At 43.2% G+C, this 16,425-nt stretch overlaps 1 protein-coding gene across 2 annotated transcripts in view; it reads right to left on the bottom strand.

The window, feature by feature from the left end:
• Window positions 1-13,249, bottom strand: part of SEC22A (SEC22 homolog A, vesicle trafficking protein) — a 32,181-nt gene extending 18,932 nt beyond the window's left edge. For both annotated transcript variants that reach the window (XM_056861345.1, XM_056861346.1), the window contains exons 1-2: window positions 13,188-13,249; window positions 238-441 (exon numbers count right to left, since the gene is read on the bottom strand). In XM_056861345.1, coding sequence (XP_056717323.1) covers window positions 238-419 — 182 coding nt within the window. In that variant the 5' untranslated portion in view covers window positions 420-441; window positions 13,188-13,249. The remainder of the gene's footprint in view (window positions 1-237; window positions 442-13,187) is intronic.
• Between the last annotated feature and the right edge of the window lie 3,176 nt (window positions 13,250-16,425).

Below are 16,425 nucleotides of genomic sequence, written 5' to 3'. Positions count from 1 at the left end.
GAACTGATTTCCATTCTGAAGGTTCCAACCTTATTCCAGCAACACTGAAGCAAGTTGAAAAAATAAAAAAGCTTTCATACTTACAATTTTTGAAAGCAGATCAGGACTTAATGATGTTAAATCATTTTTTAAAACCATATTATTTCTTTACTTCTTCGCCATTTGTATAAGCAGGTTCATAAGAATCAATGCAGTACAATTTTGCAGAGTGAAGGCTAACCCCACAGGGAGACTTACTTTATGTTATACTTTCCTACTTGCAGAGTGCATCTATCTGGAAGCTGAGCAAGTTTCTTTGCAAGAGTTTTGAAATACTTCCTACACTCCTGCACACCAACACTTTGCTCACAGTCAGTTGAGGCAGACAGAGGGAGTCCATCTCTCACACGGACCACCGAGGCAGACAAGATCAAGGACATCGCCAGAAGACTCAAGAAAAATCTAGAACAGAAATAAAGGTATACAGTAATGATGCTTTCACTTTCACCATCTAAAACCACTTTTTAATTTATTTCTTCCGTTTTTCTCCAAGGAATTCAGGACAACTTTGATACAGTTTAAAAAGGTAAAGGCACCAGGTCATTACTGACCCATGGGGTGATGTCACATCACAACATTTGCTAGGCAGACTATGTTTCGGGGTGGTTTGCCATTGCCTTCCCCAGAGTATTGCGTTCAGTTTTGGGCACCACAATTTAAGAAGGATGTAGACAAGCTGGTACGGGTCCAGAGAAGGGCAACAAAGATGGTGAGAGGTTTGGAGACCAAGTCCTATGAGGAAAGATTGAAGGAGCTGGAAATGTTTAGCCTGAAGAGGGGAAGACTGAGAGGTGATACAACCATCTTCAAGTATTTGAAGGGCTGTCATATAGAGGATGATGCCAAGCTGTTTTCTGTTGCCCCAGAAGGTCAGACCAGAATCAACGAATTGAAATTAAATAAAAAGTTTCCATCTAGACATTAAGAAGAATTTTCTACCAGTTAGAGGGGTTCCTCAGTAGAACAGGCTTCCTCGGGAGGTGGTAATGTAGCATTGTTCTACTCACCGTGAATGCTCATTCTCGGAACTGAGGCGAAGGCGTCTTGATTCGTGGGTTATTTCCCTCCATCTTCAGGGTAGGCAGGACTAAGTTTTTATTGGCTTCCTGTCTTCCCTTGGTGGGAAATAGCCTGCTAAGCCTCAGATACAGACTTGCCTAGCTACTTAAGAGACAGGAATGAAGCTCCTTGATCAACAAAAATTCAACGACACATGAAAAAATGACACAATATACAGTGGAACCTCAAACATCAACTTGAGAACTCAGAGAATTTCTGATAAAAACAGTAACGTGTACTACAAGTAGGAATCCTACTGGACTACGTATGGAAAGAAAGGCCAAATTATCTCTGGACTATGAGTGTACTCGTTATAAGTATGTACGGGCGGGCAAGACGCCTTCGCCTCAGTTCCGAGAATGAGCATTCACGGTGAGTAGAACAATGCTACATTCTCCAAACTGAGGCTTCAGCGTCTTGATTCGTGGGACCTCCAAGAGCTCCCTAACGGGTGGGAAGTGCCTCCTATTCCACAACATGTTGCAGAACCCTACGCCCGAAAGCTGCCTGAGCAGAAGCCCACTTATTTATCCTATAGTGCTTGGTGAATGTCGACACTGAAGCCCATGTGGCCGCTTTACAAATTTCTTCAACGGAGGCTTGCCGATCAAAGGCCGCAGATGTGGCCGCACTTCTAAGTGAGTGCGCTGTAATTCCCTCAGGAACTGGTTTCCCCAATGAATTGTATGCCTGAGCAATACACAGTTTGAGAGTACTGCTAATTGCTGATGCTGACATTCTCTTTCCCTTACCCGGGTTGGAAATTCCAATAAACATGAAATCAGTTTGTCGGAAAGGCTGAGTTCTTTTTATAAAAATGCGAAGAGCCCTACGCACGTCTAGGGTGTGCCAAGCTTTTTCTTTTGGACCTGACGGATTGGGGCAAAAGGAGGGAAGGATAATTTCTTGATTCCTATGAAAGGAGGAATTGATTTTAGGTCTGAAGGTGGGGTCAGGTATCAAAACCACCTTGTCTTTATGGAATGTGCATAATCCTTTCGCAATAGAAAGGGCCCTAAGCTCAGACACCCTTCTGGCCGAAGAAACGGCTACTAAGAATAAGACCTTCATTCTCAGGAATTTTAGGTCTACAGAACGGAGAGGTTCAAACGGAGCTTTTGTGAGGGCATTGAGGAGTAAATTTAAGTTCCATGATGGAAAACGGTGTCTGACTGGAGGCTGAATTTGAGCCACCCCTTTCAGAAAGGCTGTGACTTGCTGGTGTTTAGTAGTGGGAACCCCTTCGAGTTCTGGGATAACAGTGGCTAATGCAGCCACTTGCCTCCTTAAGGTGGAGCATGATAAATTAAGGTGCAAACCTTCCTGAAGGAACTCAAGAACCTGCTGAGGTCCAGGTTGCAGTGGGTCTATTCCCTTCCGTCTTGCCCAGAGGACAAAGGCCTTCCAGGAGGAATTATAAACACGCCTAGTGGATGGTTTGCGTGCTTCAGAGATGGTATTTACTACCTCGACAGAGTAGCCTCTGTCTAGCAGAGCTTTCCGCTCAAGCGCCAGGCGGTTAAGGAGAACCAATGGGGGTCTGGGTGGATCAGATGTCCTTGGCTGAGGGTTCCCCATCGAGTCGGAATCTGCCAAGGGTCTTGGCATGATAGTTGCCTTAGGGCTGCAAACCAGGGGCGACGTGGCCAGAAGGGAGCCACTAATATGACCTCTGCTTTCTCTCTCCTGATCTTTCTCAACACTTTGGCCAGGATGGGTAATGGTGGGAACGCATAGAGAAGTCCCCGAGGCCACGGACTTAGAAGGGCGTCCGTGGCCTCCGCCTCCGGCTGGTAAAACCTGGAGAAAAACCTTCTTACCTTGCAGTTTTCTGCGGAGGCGAATAAGTCGACCAAGGGATTTCCGAACTTGGATGTAATTTGAGAGAAGGTTGCATGGTCCAAGGACCATTCCCCTTCGTCGGCGAACCGCCTGCTTAACTGGTCCGCCTGCACGTTCAGAACACCCCTGATATGCTCTGCCCGTATTGAGAGCACATTGGATTGTGCCCAGACAAAGATCTGGGTTGCCTCTAGGTGTAAGGCCGAAGACCTGGAACCCCCTTGCTTGTTTATATAGGCTTTGGTTGCAGTGTTGTCTGTTCTGATAAGGACATGTAGCCCTGTAATCATGGGGGCAAAAACCCTGAGAGCTAGTTTTACCGCTCTCAGTTCTAGAACATTGATGTGTAGAGCTCTCTCCTTCAGTGACCATCTGCCCTGTGTCGAATGTGTTAGACAAGTGGCCCCCCAGCCCTCTAGGCTGGCATCTGTGATTATCTGTGTCGGTTCTGCGTGAATGTAAAAGGAGTGATTGGACAGATTCCTCCGATCCATCCACCAGCGTAGACTCTTTCGTGTCTCTGCTGAAAGTGAGATGAGCTTGTCTTTCTTTTGGGCAATGTCCTGCTGAAAAGGACGCAGTTGCCATTGGAGTGGCCTGGAGTGAAAACGGGCCCACGGCACCACTGACATACAAGCCACCATGTGACCCAACAGTTGTGCTAGCGTCATGATTTTTGCTGATCTGGACCTGGCTACGGAGGAAGCAGACTTGATTAGTTTTTGAATTCTCTCCTGGGAGAGAGAAATAGCATTGATCGATGAGTCTATCCTCACTCCCAGGTGGACCATTGATTGGGAAGGTGTCAGGGAGCTTTTCTGGAAATTGATGACATAGCCATGCTCCTGTAAGATTTGTATCACCCTGTTTGTGTGGACTGTGGAATGATGCTGAGAATGTGCACATATCAGTATGTCGTCCAGGTACGGATGTACCTGGATTCCTTCTTGTCTGATATTGGCCATGATGGTCACCAGGGTTTTGGTGAAGACCCTTGGAGCTGAGGTCAACCCGAATGGGAGGGCTCTGAACTGGAAGTGTTTGGTTCCAAAGGTAAACCTGAGGAAACGCCTGTGAGAATGATGAATGGCCAGATGTAAATATGCTTCGGTCAGGTCCACTGCTGTCATGAACGTGCCTGGGAGAAGGGAATCTATAATTGATTTTACTGTCTCCATACGGAAACGTCTCCGAGACATCCTTCGGTTTAAGTATTTTAGATTGAGGATGGCTCTCCAGTCCCCGTTCTTTTTGGGGACCGTGAAGAAAATTGAGTAGACTCCCAGGCCTTTCTCGAGAGCAGGGACCTGTTCGATGGCTCTGATAGATAGGAGGTGTTGTATGGCCCTGGTGGACCGGTCTCGTGTCTGTGTTCTGGATGGTACCGGGGAACTGAGAAAACGATCCTTCGGAGGGGAAGTAAACTCCAGTAAGTACCCCTGGGAAACGATCTGTAAAACCCAATTGTCCGGGGATGAAAGGGCCCACCTGGCACTGAAAAATTGGAGCCTCCCCCCGATGGGAATTTGGTCTGAGTCACTGTGGGTTGGGCTTGGGAAATTTATCTCCCCTGTCGGCACGAGGTTGCTGGGATTGGGGTCTGGAAAATTTCCCCCCCCCCTGCGAAAAGATCTTGATGAATTCCAGGAGCCCCTCCTGGTGTCGCTTCTAAATCTGTTAGAGGTTCTAGGTTGACGAAAGGACTGAAAAGACGGAGATCTATGCTCCCTCTTGAATTGTTTTGGCATTACTTGTTTTTTGTCCTTCGTCTCTACTAAGATCTTATCCAGCCTATCCCCAAAAAGCTTGCCCTGTTGAATGGGATACGCCATAAGTGTAGTTTTGGCCTTGAAGTCTGCGGGCCATGACCTAAGCCAGAGAGCCCTGCGTATCGAGGTAACTGAAGCCATGGATCTAGCGGAGAAAGCCATGCTATCCAGTGAGGCATCTGCCATGAAGGAGATAGCCGATTGTACTCTTTCTAATCCCCCAATTATCCTCTGGTTGTTAGGAGGAATAAGTTGGATGAGCTTCTTTACCCACAGGTAAGAGGCTCGGGCGAAAAAGGAAGTTGCTGCACTAGCCTGGATTGCGAGTGCTGCATTCTCATGGGCTTTTTTGGTTAGAGCGTCAGCTTTTTTGTCCAATTGGTCCCTAATGGATCCCATGCCATCCTCGGGCACAAGACCCGGGTTTTGAAGATCAACCACCGGGGCATCCACCAGTGGGACTTTGAGAAGTTCCATCGCATGGGGAGCAAGAGAGTACAATTTCTTAATTGACTGAGGAGTCTGTCTATTAGCAGCTGGGTTACTCCATTCATCCTGGACTGCCCTCATGAAAAACTCAGGGAAGGGAATCAGATTGTGCTTGGCTCTTTGACGAGGAAAACACTCTGGAACTCCCTGTTTCAGGTCATTTTTTACTTCTGCAGGTTCTGAGGAAGGTTCGTTTAAGTCAAGTGCCAAAAGGGCCTTGGCTAACAGGGCTTGGTAGTCATCTGCTTTAAAGAGGCGCATCTGGGGTTCCTCACCCGGAAGTGCCTCCTCATCGGATTCAAACTCGCCCTCTTCTCTCTCGTCTCCCTCTTCTCCCTCCTCTCCAGACTCAAGGGAGGATTGGGAGCTAGTGCCCAGTACAACCTTATCGTTAACCTGAGAAGCCTGTGTTTTTAGGGCCGCCTTTGTAGGCCATTGTTTATTATTAGAAGGCCCCTCCCCAGGGTCTGATGTCCTGTCTCCCTCTCTCGAATAATGAGAACTATAAGAGTTGGATAGAGGGGATTCAACTTGTCCCTGTCCAGGGAAAAATTGCATTCTCATTTGGTATGACTGAAAAGCCATCCATTGCCTTTGCAAGGCTGTGTTAATCATGTCATCCGCCTCCTCTCTAGAAAAGGAGCGGTTGGACTCAGGAGGGGGGAAAAGGCCTCCGGTATTGGGGGCGCTGGATGACTGTTGCCCTGCCACATTAAAACTGGGAGGCAATTGAGGGCCCATAAGTGGAACAAAATGGCCGCCAGAAGGCAGAGGGGGAAAAGAACCACCCAAATTCGCGCCAAAATGGCCGCCGGCAAAAATAGGAACAGAAGAAAAATTACCGGTTCCGGACGAAGCTGGGGTCTGAGTCGCCAGAGAGGACGCCTGAAGAGACGCACTCGCTGCGCCCGCTGGGCCCGTGGAGCGGACGGGAGACTTTTTCCCGGCCCTCGAAGTTGCGCCTAGCATGGGCCCCCGTCTTTTGCGCTTACCGCCCTGTAGCGCTGGGGCTGCCCGCTTTTGTGCCGATGCGGTCTTTTTTACTTTTTTATTTTTAGGCTTGCCCTCCGCGGGTGGTTCGGAGCCCTCCTGCTCCGCTCTCCCTAAGGCCTCGCTACTGCGGGCATTGGGAGGATCCACATCCTTTGAGGAGGACTGAACTAGCCCCACTTGATAGTCAGCCTCCGAGAGGAGGTCGTCCTCCCGATTTTCCATGGCGCCCGCCATTTTAGGCGCCCGGTAAGCCCCAAGGAAAAAATAAAAATATCTTCCCCGTCTCCCGCCCGAGACAAAAAAGGAAGGGGGGGGGAGAGAGACAGAAAACAAATAATAATACAAATAACAGAACAAAAATAGTCAAGGAGCTGATCTAAAGATTCCTTAACTGGTAAGCGAGAGGAACGCTTACACCCTGCTCACCCTTCCGAGGCAGGACAGAACTGAGGCTTAGCAGGCTATTTCCCACCAAGGGAAGACAGGAAGCCAATAAAAACTTAGTCCTGCCTACCCTGAAGATGGAGGGAAATAACCCACGAATCAAGACGCTGAAGCCTCAGTTTGGAGAATCGCTCCTTCCCTGGAGGTTTTTAAGCAGAGGCTAGATGGCCATCTGTCAGCAATGCTGATTCTATGACCTTAGGCAGATCATGAGAGGGAGGGCATCTGGGCCATCTTCTGGGCATGGAGTTGGGGTCACTGGGGGTGTGGGGGGGAGGTCATCCTGCATTGTGCAGGGGGTTGGACTAGATGACCCTGGTGGTCCCTTCCAATTCTATGAGTAGCAAAATCATTGCTCTCCAACACAAAACACTGTGCCACTGCTTGAATATATTTGGCTCCAAAAATTGTTCCAAACTACTGCATATGTGATACCTGCAATATGTTGGTACCAGAAAGAGCTTATTAAAATATTCATAATGCAGGAGACACCAACAGTAATAATTCATGGTAGGCATTTTAAAGTTCATACCAGGCAGGCTTTTGCAAAATACACTAAACTGTGATCAAGAAACACTCAAGATTCTAAAGCTTTTTAAAATACTCATAAAAATAAAACCTCCTGGAACTGACCAAACATCATCTATGGGAAAGCTTTGAATATTATCTTTCAGCCTCAGTTACAAATTTGTCAAACATATTTGCTAAATCCCTCAGCTTCTGTTTCTGCTTGCCCCAATAAAGTTTCTAAATTTCAGAGGATCTAGGTTTTATTTATTTAAAATATATATCCCACTCTTGCAGTCTCACAAGGTGATTTAGAAGAGTAAGACAAGATATTATCTCACATGATAGAAGCAACAATATTTAATGGTTCTTTCAGCTGCTCTTTCTTTGTCTCCTTTGAAACTGTGGCTTGATGCCCAATGGATGTCCAAGGGAAGGGCCAAGTGCTACCACCACCCTTGAAATTATGAAACACATAATTATGAAACACCCTTGAAATTATGAAAATACTCCTTGTAAGTAGCTGTGTGTGTGTGAAGTGCCGTCAAGTCACAGCCGACCCCTTTTGGGGTTTTCATGGCAAGAGACTAACAGAGGTGGTTTTCCAGTGCCTTCCTCTGCACAGCAACCCTCGTATTCCTTGGTGGTCTCCCATCCAAATACTAACCAGGGCCGACCCTGCTTAGCTTCTGAGATCTGACGAGATCAGACTAGCCTGGGCCATCCAGGTCAGGGCTGTAAGTAGCTAAGGTGCTTTAAAAACTTGTCAGTGGAATCAAACCATGATAAGGTCAAGAGTAGAATTTCAACCATGATTAGAAATAGGTTTGTAAATTTAAGCACATGGTAATGAAGACCTATGGTGAAGGCACTGGCAAACCACCCCGTAAACATAGTCGGCCTAGTAAACGTCGGGATATGACATCACCCCATGGGTCAGGACTGACCCGGTGCTTGCTTGCACAGGGGACTACCTTTACCATTTTAATGAAGACCTAACACTACCATATGATGAACTCTGAAGTTAAGGGAGATGCACATACAACAGAAAATGAGGGGATGGATGGGAGCATAGGAGCCCATGAGACATTCCACATTTCTTAGACTATTAGGTTGCACAATGTCTGCATCAATACAAAGTATTAATAAAAATCATCACCTAATCTAAGTTCTCATAGGCATAATTTGTACCCCACTTCCCAAAAGAAGCCTTATTCATTCATTAAAAAAATGTTTATTTCTACCATTTTTTTCTTTTACAGAGCATTTTACATAACATTTTGGAATGAAATTTTTAAAAGTAATATCACTATACCGTGGTGTACAGTGGCTTCCAAATCACCAAATCTAGCACTAAACCAAGCTAAAAATCAGATTTTTATTCAGAGAATCTCACAACATACACAAAAATATATATAACATCATGTAAAGGACTTTTTTTAATGTCACATCAGGTGCTCTTGGCACGCAGAATATAATAAGTGCACCTGCAAAAAGATATTAAAATTTATGGCATTGTGTTATTATTCAAGATCAAAAAGCAGAAGTGTTCATCTATGTCATATGTCATCATACTTTGAAAGCCAGTCTAACTCACCATAACTGAAAGATCAACAAGAAAAGGGAATTTTAAACAAAGTAGAATTGCAGAGTAATTGCATAATACTGGACTGAACTAGTAGCTCCAATGATGTTTATAGAATTAGAGGACTTAATTGCCATACATCAACTTAAAGAATACTGCAGTTCACAAGCAGTTTAGCTAGACTGTGGACTCTTCAATTTTAAGAACACCGTTAAATGTTCTATCAGTTCAGTCTTACTACTGGATCATATAAAAACATTCGTCCCTCGTCGCTCAAATTTCCATGAAACAAATCACTAACCCCACATACAAAGGAGTATAATTATGTTGGCTTTATTAAACAATACAATTTTACTGCATTCAAATACTACTGTTACTTACACATTTAATACAGAAACCTGTTTCCTCACCAGGTTTTTACAGTCCAGAATCAGAGTCACAGATGACAAATTCTGGGGAACTATAAGTGATTACAGCTTCATAGAACTAGATCTGTTTTGCAAAACTGCCATCTAAATCCTCAATAAATACATTTTCTCCTCTTTATGCAAAGGCAAATTAATCTTTCAAAACATACATCTGTTTAAAATAGATACCAATGACAGAACAACAAAGGCTGCATTTAGCCACAGTCCCATCTCAGATAATGATTTCTTTTAATTAAATCATGCAATAAAGTATATGAAACATACACACCTAAGGATGAAACCTGCCTGTGGGTCAATATTCACAAAACTGATACCTTTAAAGAGGATTTTTCTGTTATCTTCACCCTTTCATACTGCACTCCTAGAAATATTTATTCCATTGCTGAGGGCCATGTGCACTGCAATCCTCACGTGGAGCTCCTGCACATGCAGCCTTTTCCACTTTCCTCAATAAGCACGGCAGGTACGGAAATGAATACCCTGGCATATATCAGAACTTCATGTTTGCTGTGGAGCCCAACACCCAACAAGGGTCAGGGTTCTTGCCTTTATAGCATTAAATATCTTATTAATTATTTAGCCCTTTTGAGAAATTGAAACATCCGCAGCAAACAGTTTGAGAAGTTGGGTAATTTAATAATGACTATGGACAGGAAGCTTAAAAGGATACAATACAGACAATGGTATCTGGTGGTAAATAGAAGCCATTAAGTCATGTACTGGTACTGTGTAAAAAGCAATAAAGATATTGTTGCAGTTTGGTTAAACTCTTCATTGCATTGATTATATGGGCTTATGAAAAGCAAGGAAAAACTGCGACAGTCCATTCTAAGAATGTATTTTGCACGTGTTAACCAAAAACCCTTTCTGAAAGCAATCTGCAAAAGGTTTGCATGAATGGAATGCTCTCATGTGTGTTTGCTGGTTTTCTTACACATACTTAACATAACAGTAAGACTTAAAATTGGCCACTAGCCTGGTGGCCTAGGGTGAATAAAAACTGTCTCCAAATTACCAGGTTAGGCTACACTGTCATGGAGACATACCACATACAAAGCTGCTATAATAGTGATCTATGTTTAGACAGACCTAAACTAAACATGTAATAATAAAATTGCATACATCCTAGAAACAAGCTAAAAAAAAACATCCTTTGTTTCAGAACATTCTACCTACATCTGTATGGGGGGCATCCATTTTGCACCAAACTTCAGCCCTTGCCCAGAATATGGAGGATGATGGAAGAGATATCCTTTTCAAAGGCTCAGATCCAATGAAACGGAAAATATATTCTAAAACACAGACTGGTTCTCTTTCTTGTAGCAACCGTTTTCTTATGCTCTAGTTTTGTTTGTAGAGAAATTTTCAGAAAAGAGTAGAAGCAGCAGTATTTTTGTTACTTGATCCTCTTGAGAGCATTTAAGGTTACTAACACCAAACCAAACATTCAATAAGCCATTGGCAGCCGGTAACAGAAATCAAAAATCATCTGAAAAGATCTGTGAAGCGAGGCTGCAATGAATCATTTGGAAGCCATCAAAACTCTGGGAAAGTTCCAAAAACACAAGTCATGTAATGCCTTTCATTAGGCCTAACCAAAATATTTCAAGACAGTGTGTAAGTTTTCAAGTTCCCTATAGGTTAGATGTTCAATACAAAAATAAGGGGCAGGGAAAGGAGAGGGGGGAAAAAGATTCTGGGCATTATAGGAATCCCTACTGTTATTTATTTCTTAATATCTTAGAGATTGCCAGTATTTGTACACAAGACTATATCAGACTGAGTATTTCTCAACGAAATACATTCCCAATATGTACTTCCAATAGTACAACCGTACAGTGGAGAAAACTGTGCCAGGTAGAAGCAACTATGTAATTTCAAAGAGATGCTGCTAAAGAATATTATACGGGAAACCAGCATCAAAGCTCCTAGCAAGTTACATCCTCTTTAATATCTGTATATAAAAGACTGAGCTTGCAAAACCTATTATGAGCATTCGCTAAACATGCTCCAATAATTGAGACCAAACATATGGTAGTATGTTTGCCAGCCTCTTAAAAAGGTTTCCATCTCAGTGCCCACCGTTAAGGTGGGTGGTGGGTATTAGAGCACTGTGTATTTTATAACTCATATGGTATGGGGTAATTTTAAGTGATGTATAAGTGCTCTTTTTGTATTTTTATGTTATTGTTTTCTTTGTTTTTTATAAATTTGTTTTTTATTATAAAAATAATAAAAAATTATAAAAATAATAATAATAATTGAGACCAAACATATGGTAGTATGTTTGCCAGCCTCTTAAATAGGTTTCCATCTCAGTGCCCACAGCAATTGCTCTAAGTTCTCCCAGTAATTTTCCAAGCTTTAAAGTGGAACAGGGAGGGGGATGTGTTGAGAGACAGGATGCCATATAGGCCCTGCACTTTCATTTTTAAAAAATCAAATTATATTCACAAGATTTCATTCTTTCCCATATGTACCCTTCTATTCTTATTCCCGTATCCTTTTATTCCCATATGCATTTTATTTTATTTGATTCTTATTCCCATATCCTTGTATTCCCATATGCATTTAATTTGATTCTTATTCCCATATCCTTGTATTCCCATATGCATTTAATTTGATTCTTATTCCCATATCCTTGTATTCCCATATGCATTTTATTTGATTCTTATTCCCATATCCTTGTATTCCCATAATCATTTAATTTGATTCTTATTCCCATATCCTTGTATTCCCATATGCATTTTATTTGATTCTTATTCCCATATCCTTGTATTCCCATATGCATTTTATTTTATTCATATTCCCATATGCTTTTATTCCCATATGCATTTTATTTTATTCTTATTCCCATATCCTTGTATTCCCACATGCATTTTATTTGATTCTTATTCCCATATGCTTTTATTCCCATATGCATTTTATTTTATTCATATTCCCATATGCTTTTATTCCCATATGCATTTTATTTTATTCTTATTCCCATATCCTTGTATTCCCACATGCATTTTATTTTATTTGATTCTTATTCCCATATCCTTTTATTCCCACATGCATTTTATTTGATTCTTATTCCCATATCCTTTTATTCCCATATGCATTTTATTTGATTCTTATTCCCATATCCTTGTATTCCCATATGCATTTAATTTGATTCTTATTCCCATATCCTTGTATTCCCATATGCATTTAATTTGATTCTTATTCCCATATCCTTGTATTCCCATATGCATTTTATTTGATTCTTATTCCCATATGCATTTTATTTTATTCTTACTCCCATATCCTTGTATTCCCACATGCATTTTATTTTATTCTTATTCCCATATCCTTGTATTCCCATATGCATTTTATTTGATTCTTATTCCCATATCCTTGTATTCCCACATGCATTTTATTTGATTCTTATTCCCATAGCCTTGTATTCCCATATGCACACACACCCTCCCCAGCCAGAGCCCAAAAGCACTTTATGCAGAAGAACTTTCCAAAACAGTTTTGTTTTGCCAAAACCCTGAGGGAGGAGAAAACCACACAAACCCAGACGGTTGGGGGAGGGGTGCAGACCAGAACCCCCTTTTGTTTCGGCCTTGCACGCTTCTCGGGCGTTGAATGACTACATGGCAGGGAAAGATCCGACAGGGAAAGATTGTTTCCCAGGGTCCACAAAAGCAGGGGGTCCACAAAAACAGACCACAGAGTTGCTAAAGGCGCAGGCAACTCCCCGGGAGCAGCAGCGCCGCTTGGAGGAAGGACCCCTCCTTCCCAGCCCCTTGAGGCCAAAGGCCCGACCGGAGGCGCGCAAACCTCCCTCCCCGCGTCCCGCCTCGACACGTGAGAAGAGGACGCACCCGTGGGCCGCTGACACGGCCCCGAAAACAGCTCCCCTCCTCCTCCTCCTCCTCCTCCCTCTACTCACACCGCCGCTCAGGCCTCTAGGCAGGGGCGCGTCCATCCCTCTGTGGGTAGCAGGCCCGGTTGCCAGGCAACCGCTGGGGGCTCGGGAAAGGGGGAGGGGACCGGAATCACCTTGTCTAATCAACGCGGCAGCATCAGTCGCCGGACAGCGGCTCGGCAGCCTCCCGCACAGCTTTCTGGGAGCGCGACGCGTCACGTTCACAGCGCTCCAATGAGGAGGAGGAGGAGGAGGGGGGCGTCACGTGACTTCGCGTAACGGTGGCCATCGCTCTGAGGGGGTAAGAAGCTTTCCCCGGCCTTCGCTTTGTGGGGGTGGGGGTGGGGGGGGGGTGGCAGAAGCGTGTAACGGTTACAATGAAACGCGTGTCAGGCCTCCCTAGTTTTGTGGGGAATAAGATAGAGCTGTTACCGTGCTTCTAAATCGTGGTGCTAATAAACATGGACTTGTCGAGGATTGTGTTGTCGGGAATTATGGCTGGGCCTAGGGCTGCCAGGTCCCTCATCGCCACTGGCGGGAGATTTTGGGGGCGGAGCCTGAGGAGGGAGGGGCGGGGCTTCAATGCCATAGAGTTCAATTGCCAGAGCGGCCATTTTTCTCCAGGTGAACTGATCTCTATGGGCTGGAGATCAGTTGAATTAGCAGGAGACCTCCTGCTACCAACTGTCAGTTGGAAATCAGTTCAGTAGCAAAACCAATTTAAACAAAGTGCGAAATTCTTTATAAGCTGCCACATATAGTTCAAAACAATACAAGACAAAATGTGCATCAAAACCCACAAAATTCCATATATACATATGGACAGAAGTTGTTTAACAAAGTTGTCTCAATTGTGAGTACAAAATCTTCTTAACTGAAGGCAAATATCAGGTGGTAAGTTAGAGATCATCAGTTTGTGGAGCAGTGGTTCCCAACCTTTTTTTGACCAGGGACCACTAGGACTTTTTTGTTCGGTGCAGGGACCCCAAGGTTCAAAATAAAAATTCAGAGAATTTGAAAATAAACTGTAATCATAACTGTTAGTTAAACATTAAACTTAGAATAATATTTGAATATATATATTTTATAATAGAGAACTTTTAATTGAAAATATTAATTTATTATGGGTTTATAACTTTGTTTCACGGACCTTAATTTAGTTCTCGCGGACCCCTGGGGGTCCACAGACCCCTGGTTGGGAACCAGTGTTGTGGAGGATACGGCCGTTTCAGATTCTTAGCTACACTGAGTGGGACGAGGTTTGCTCTGTACCCTTTGTGGGACAATTGAAGTTACCTACATTATGTTAATGGAATATGTAGAAAGTTATGCAGGAGATTGAATGAAGGACTGAAGAAGAATTGCCTTATAAGCTAAGAATTTGAAACGGCCGTATCCTCCACAAACTGATGATCTCTAACTTGCCACCTGATATTTGCCTTCAATAAGAAGATTTTGTACTCACAATTGAGACAACTTTGTTAAACAACTTCTGTACATATGTATATATGGAATTTTGTGGGTTTTGATGCACATTTTGTCTTGTATTGTTTTGAACTATATATGGTAGCTTATAAAGAATTTTGCACTTTGTTTAAATTGGTTTCGCTCCTGTACTGATTTCCAAATCCCTTGATACTTCTACAGTGGTGTCTATTTTGTTCTACCTGGCAGTTAGCAACCCTAACTGAGCCTAGTGTATTAAATACTAATGGCTCTGCACTGGAAACTGTTAAGGAATACTAATTGTCATAATAGCCTGTTGTTACCATTTTTGTTATGAACGGGCTCGTTTTTCAAGCTTTAGGATTAGCATATTCTCATCTGCCAGGGCTGCTGCAAACGTACACACACGATTCGATATGGATGAATATTTAATATAATTGACCTGGAATATGACAAGATAAAACTGACGTGGAAGCAGGCGGATTAGCAGTTATCCAGGACACACCACCAGAACTCCTTGGTTTATAGAAAACAGTGTTGTTTAATTTACAGTGCACAGATAAAAGACAAACCGTCACGTACACTTCTCTCCACCAAACTTCCCAACACAAGAGTTACAGTTACATAGGCTTATATACAGAAGTCCACCTGAAACCAATAAGGCCACCTGCAGACCTGGCCACAGTATTACATCATCCTTACTGCTTTAAACCGGTTAGCTGCAGTTCACCCTAGAACCTGCAAGGCTATTGCTGCCTCTTGCATCATCCTAGATGCCTCTGAACTGACAGCTATCTGTCAGCTGTCTGTGTCAGATTATTATGGGCAACTTGTTACTCTGACAAAACTTTATCATCCTCTCAGATGTTGAAAAACCATGAAAACCACTGAAATATATGAACTTAGAATAATTTACATGGTGAAAGTGAGAGTATATTTCATTCATAAGGTTCTAGCATGATGCTTAATGGGGCTATGGAAGCGCCCCAATAAGCAATATACTTTTATATACTTTTAATGATTTCTTCCAAATAGAACTGTGTCAATGGAAGTGTTAGTTAAATGGATGACCAGACCTGCTTGGGAGCCCTACTACCTGCCCTGGAAAGGATCCCTGCTGTTTAATTCTAAGTGTGTGTAGAAGCAAAAAAGTGCAAAGTGGTGGAAAGCAAGGCATTCAGTACATGCTCAGAAGTACTATTATATTTCGTCCTACCTGATTTTCTTACAAAGTACCACGGCCACAGCTGGAAGGACATGGTGATTAATGGATATGATTCAAGAGAAAAGCTTGGGCTTATAAAACTGCTCAGTGTTGCCTGTGAGAAATGTTGCATATAGCATACAATTATAGCCTTTCCAATAATATTTGGAATTTATGTACATTTGCTTTAGCATGGGTGTAAGGCGACTACTTAAGTTAGAAGGGAAACAACGGGGAAAATCTGTTGCGTTATGGCTCAAAAACAAAAAGATGGGACATGTCATTGCTGAGGTCAGAGGAAATGTTGATGTCTGTTCCTACTGACACCAATGAGAGATGGACTACAGGCAGGGTTTGGATGCACAGTATGGGAAGGAGGATAGAGAGAGAGACTAAAGAAACGCACGTCCCTTTGTTTCCTGTTTGATTTAGAAAATCCATCTGTCTCTGATCTGTCTGCTGGGTGGGGTCAGCCCTGTTCCCAGCAGGGGGGGAAAGTGGCATAATATGGTGGGTGGGTTTTTTTCCTTAAAAAAAAAACAGGGGAAAAATAATAAGGAGGAGTGAGAAATATTGTCGAAGGCTTTCACGGTCAGAGTTCATTGGTTCTTGTAGGTTATCCGGGCTTTTGCAGGACAATGATTCAGCTCAAACCCAACCCCTTTCTGACTATATATTACTCTTCCTACACACTTGACACTGAGAGACACTGTCCTTCAGTG

This window comes from Euleptes europaea, chromosome 15, assembly GCF_029931775.1.
Source record: "Euleptes europaea isolate rEulEur1 chromosome 15, rEulEur1.hap1, whole genome shotgun sequence".
Classification (NCBI taxonomy): domain Eukaryota; kingdom Metazoa; phylum Chordata; class Lepidosauria; order Squamata; family Sphaerodactylidae; genus Euleptes; species Euleptes europaea.
Note: the sequence above shows the minus strand (reverse complement) of the source record. Positions and strands in the feature narration are given on the sequence as shown.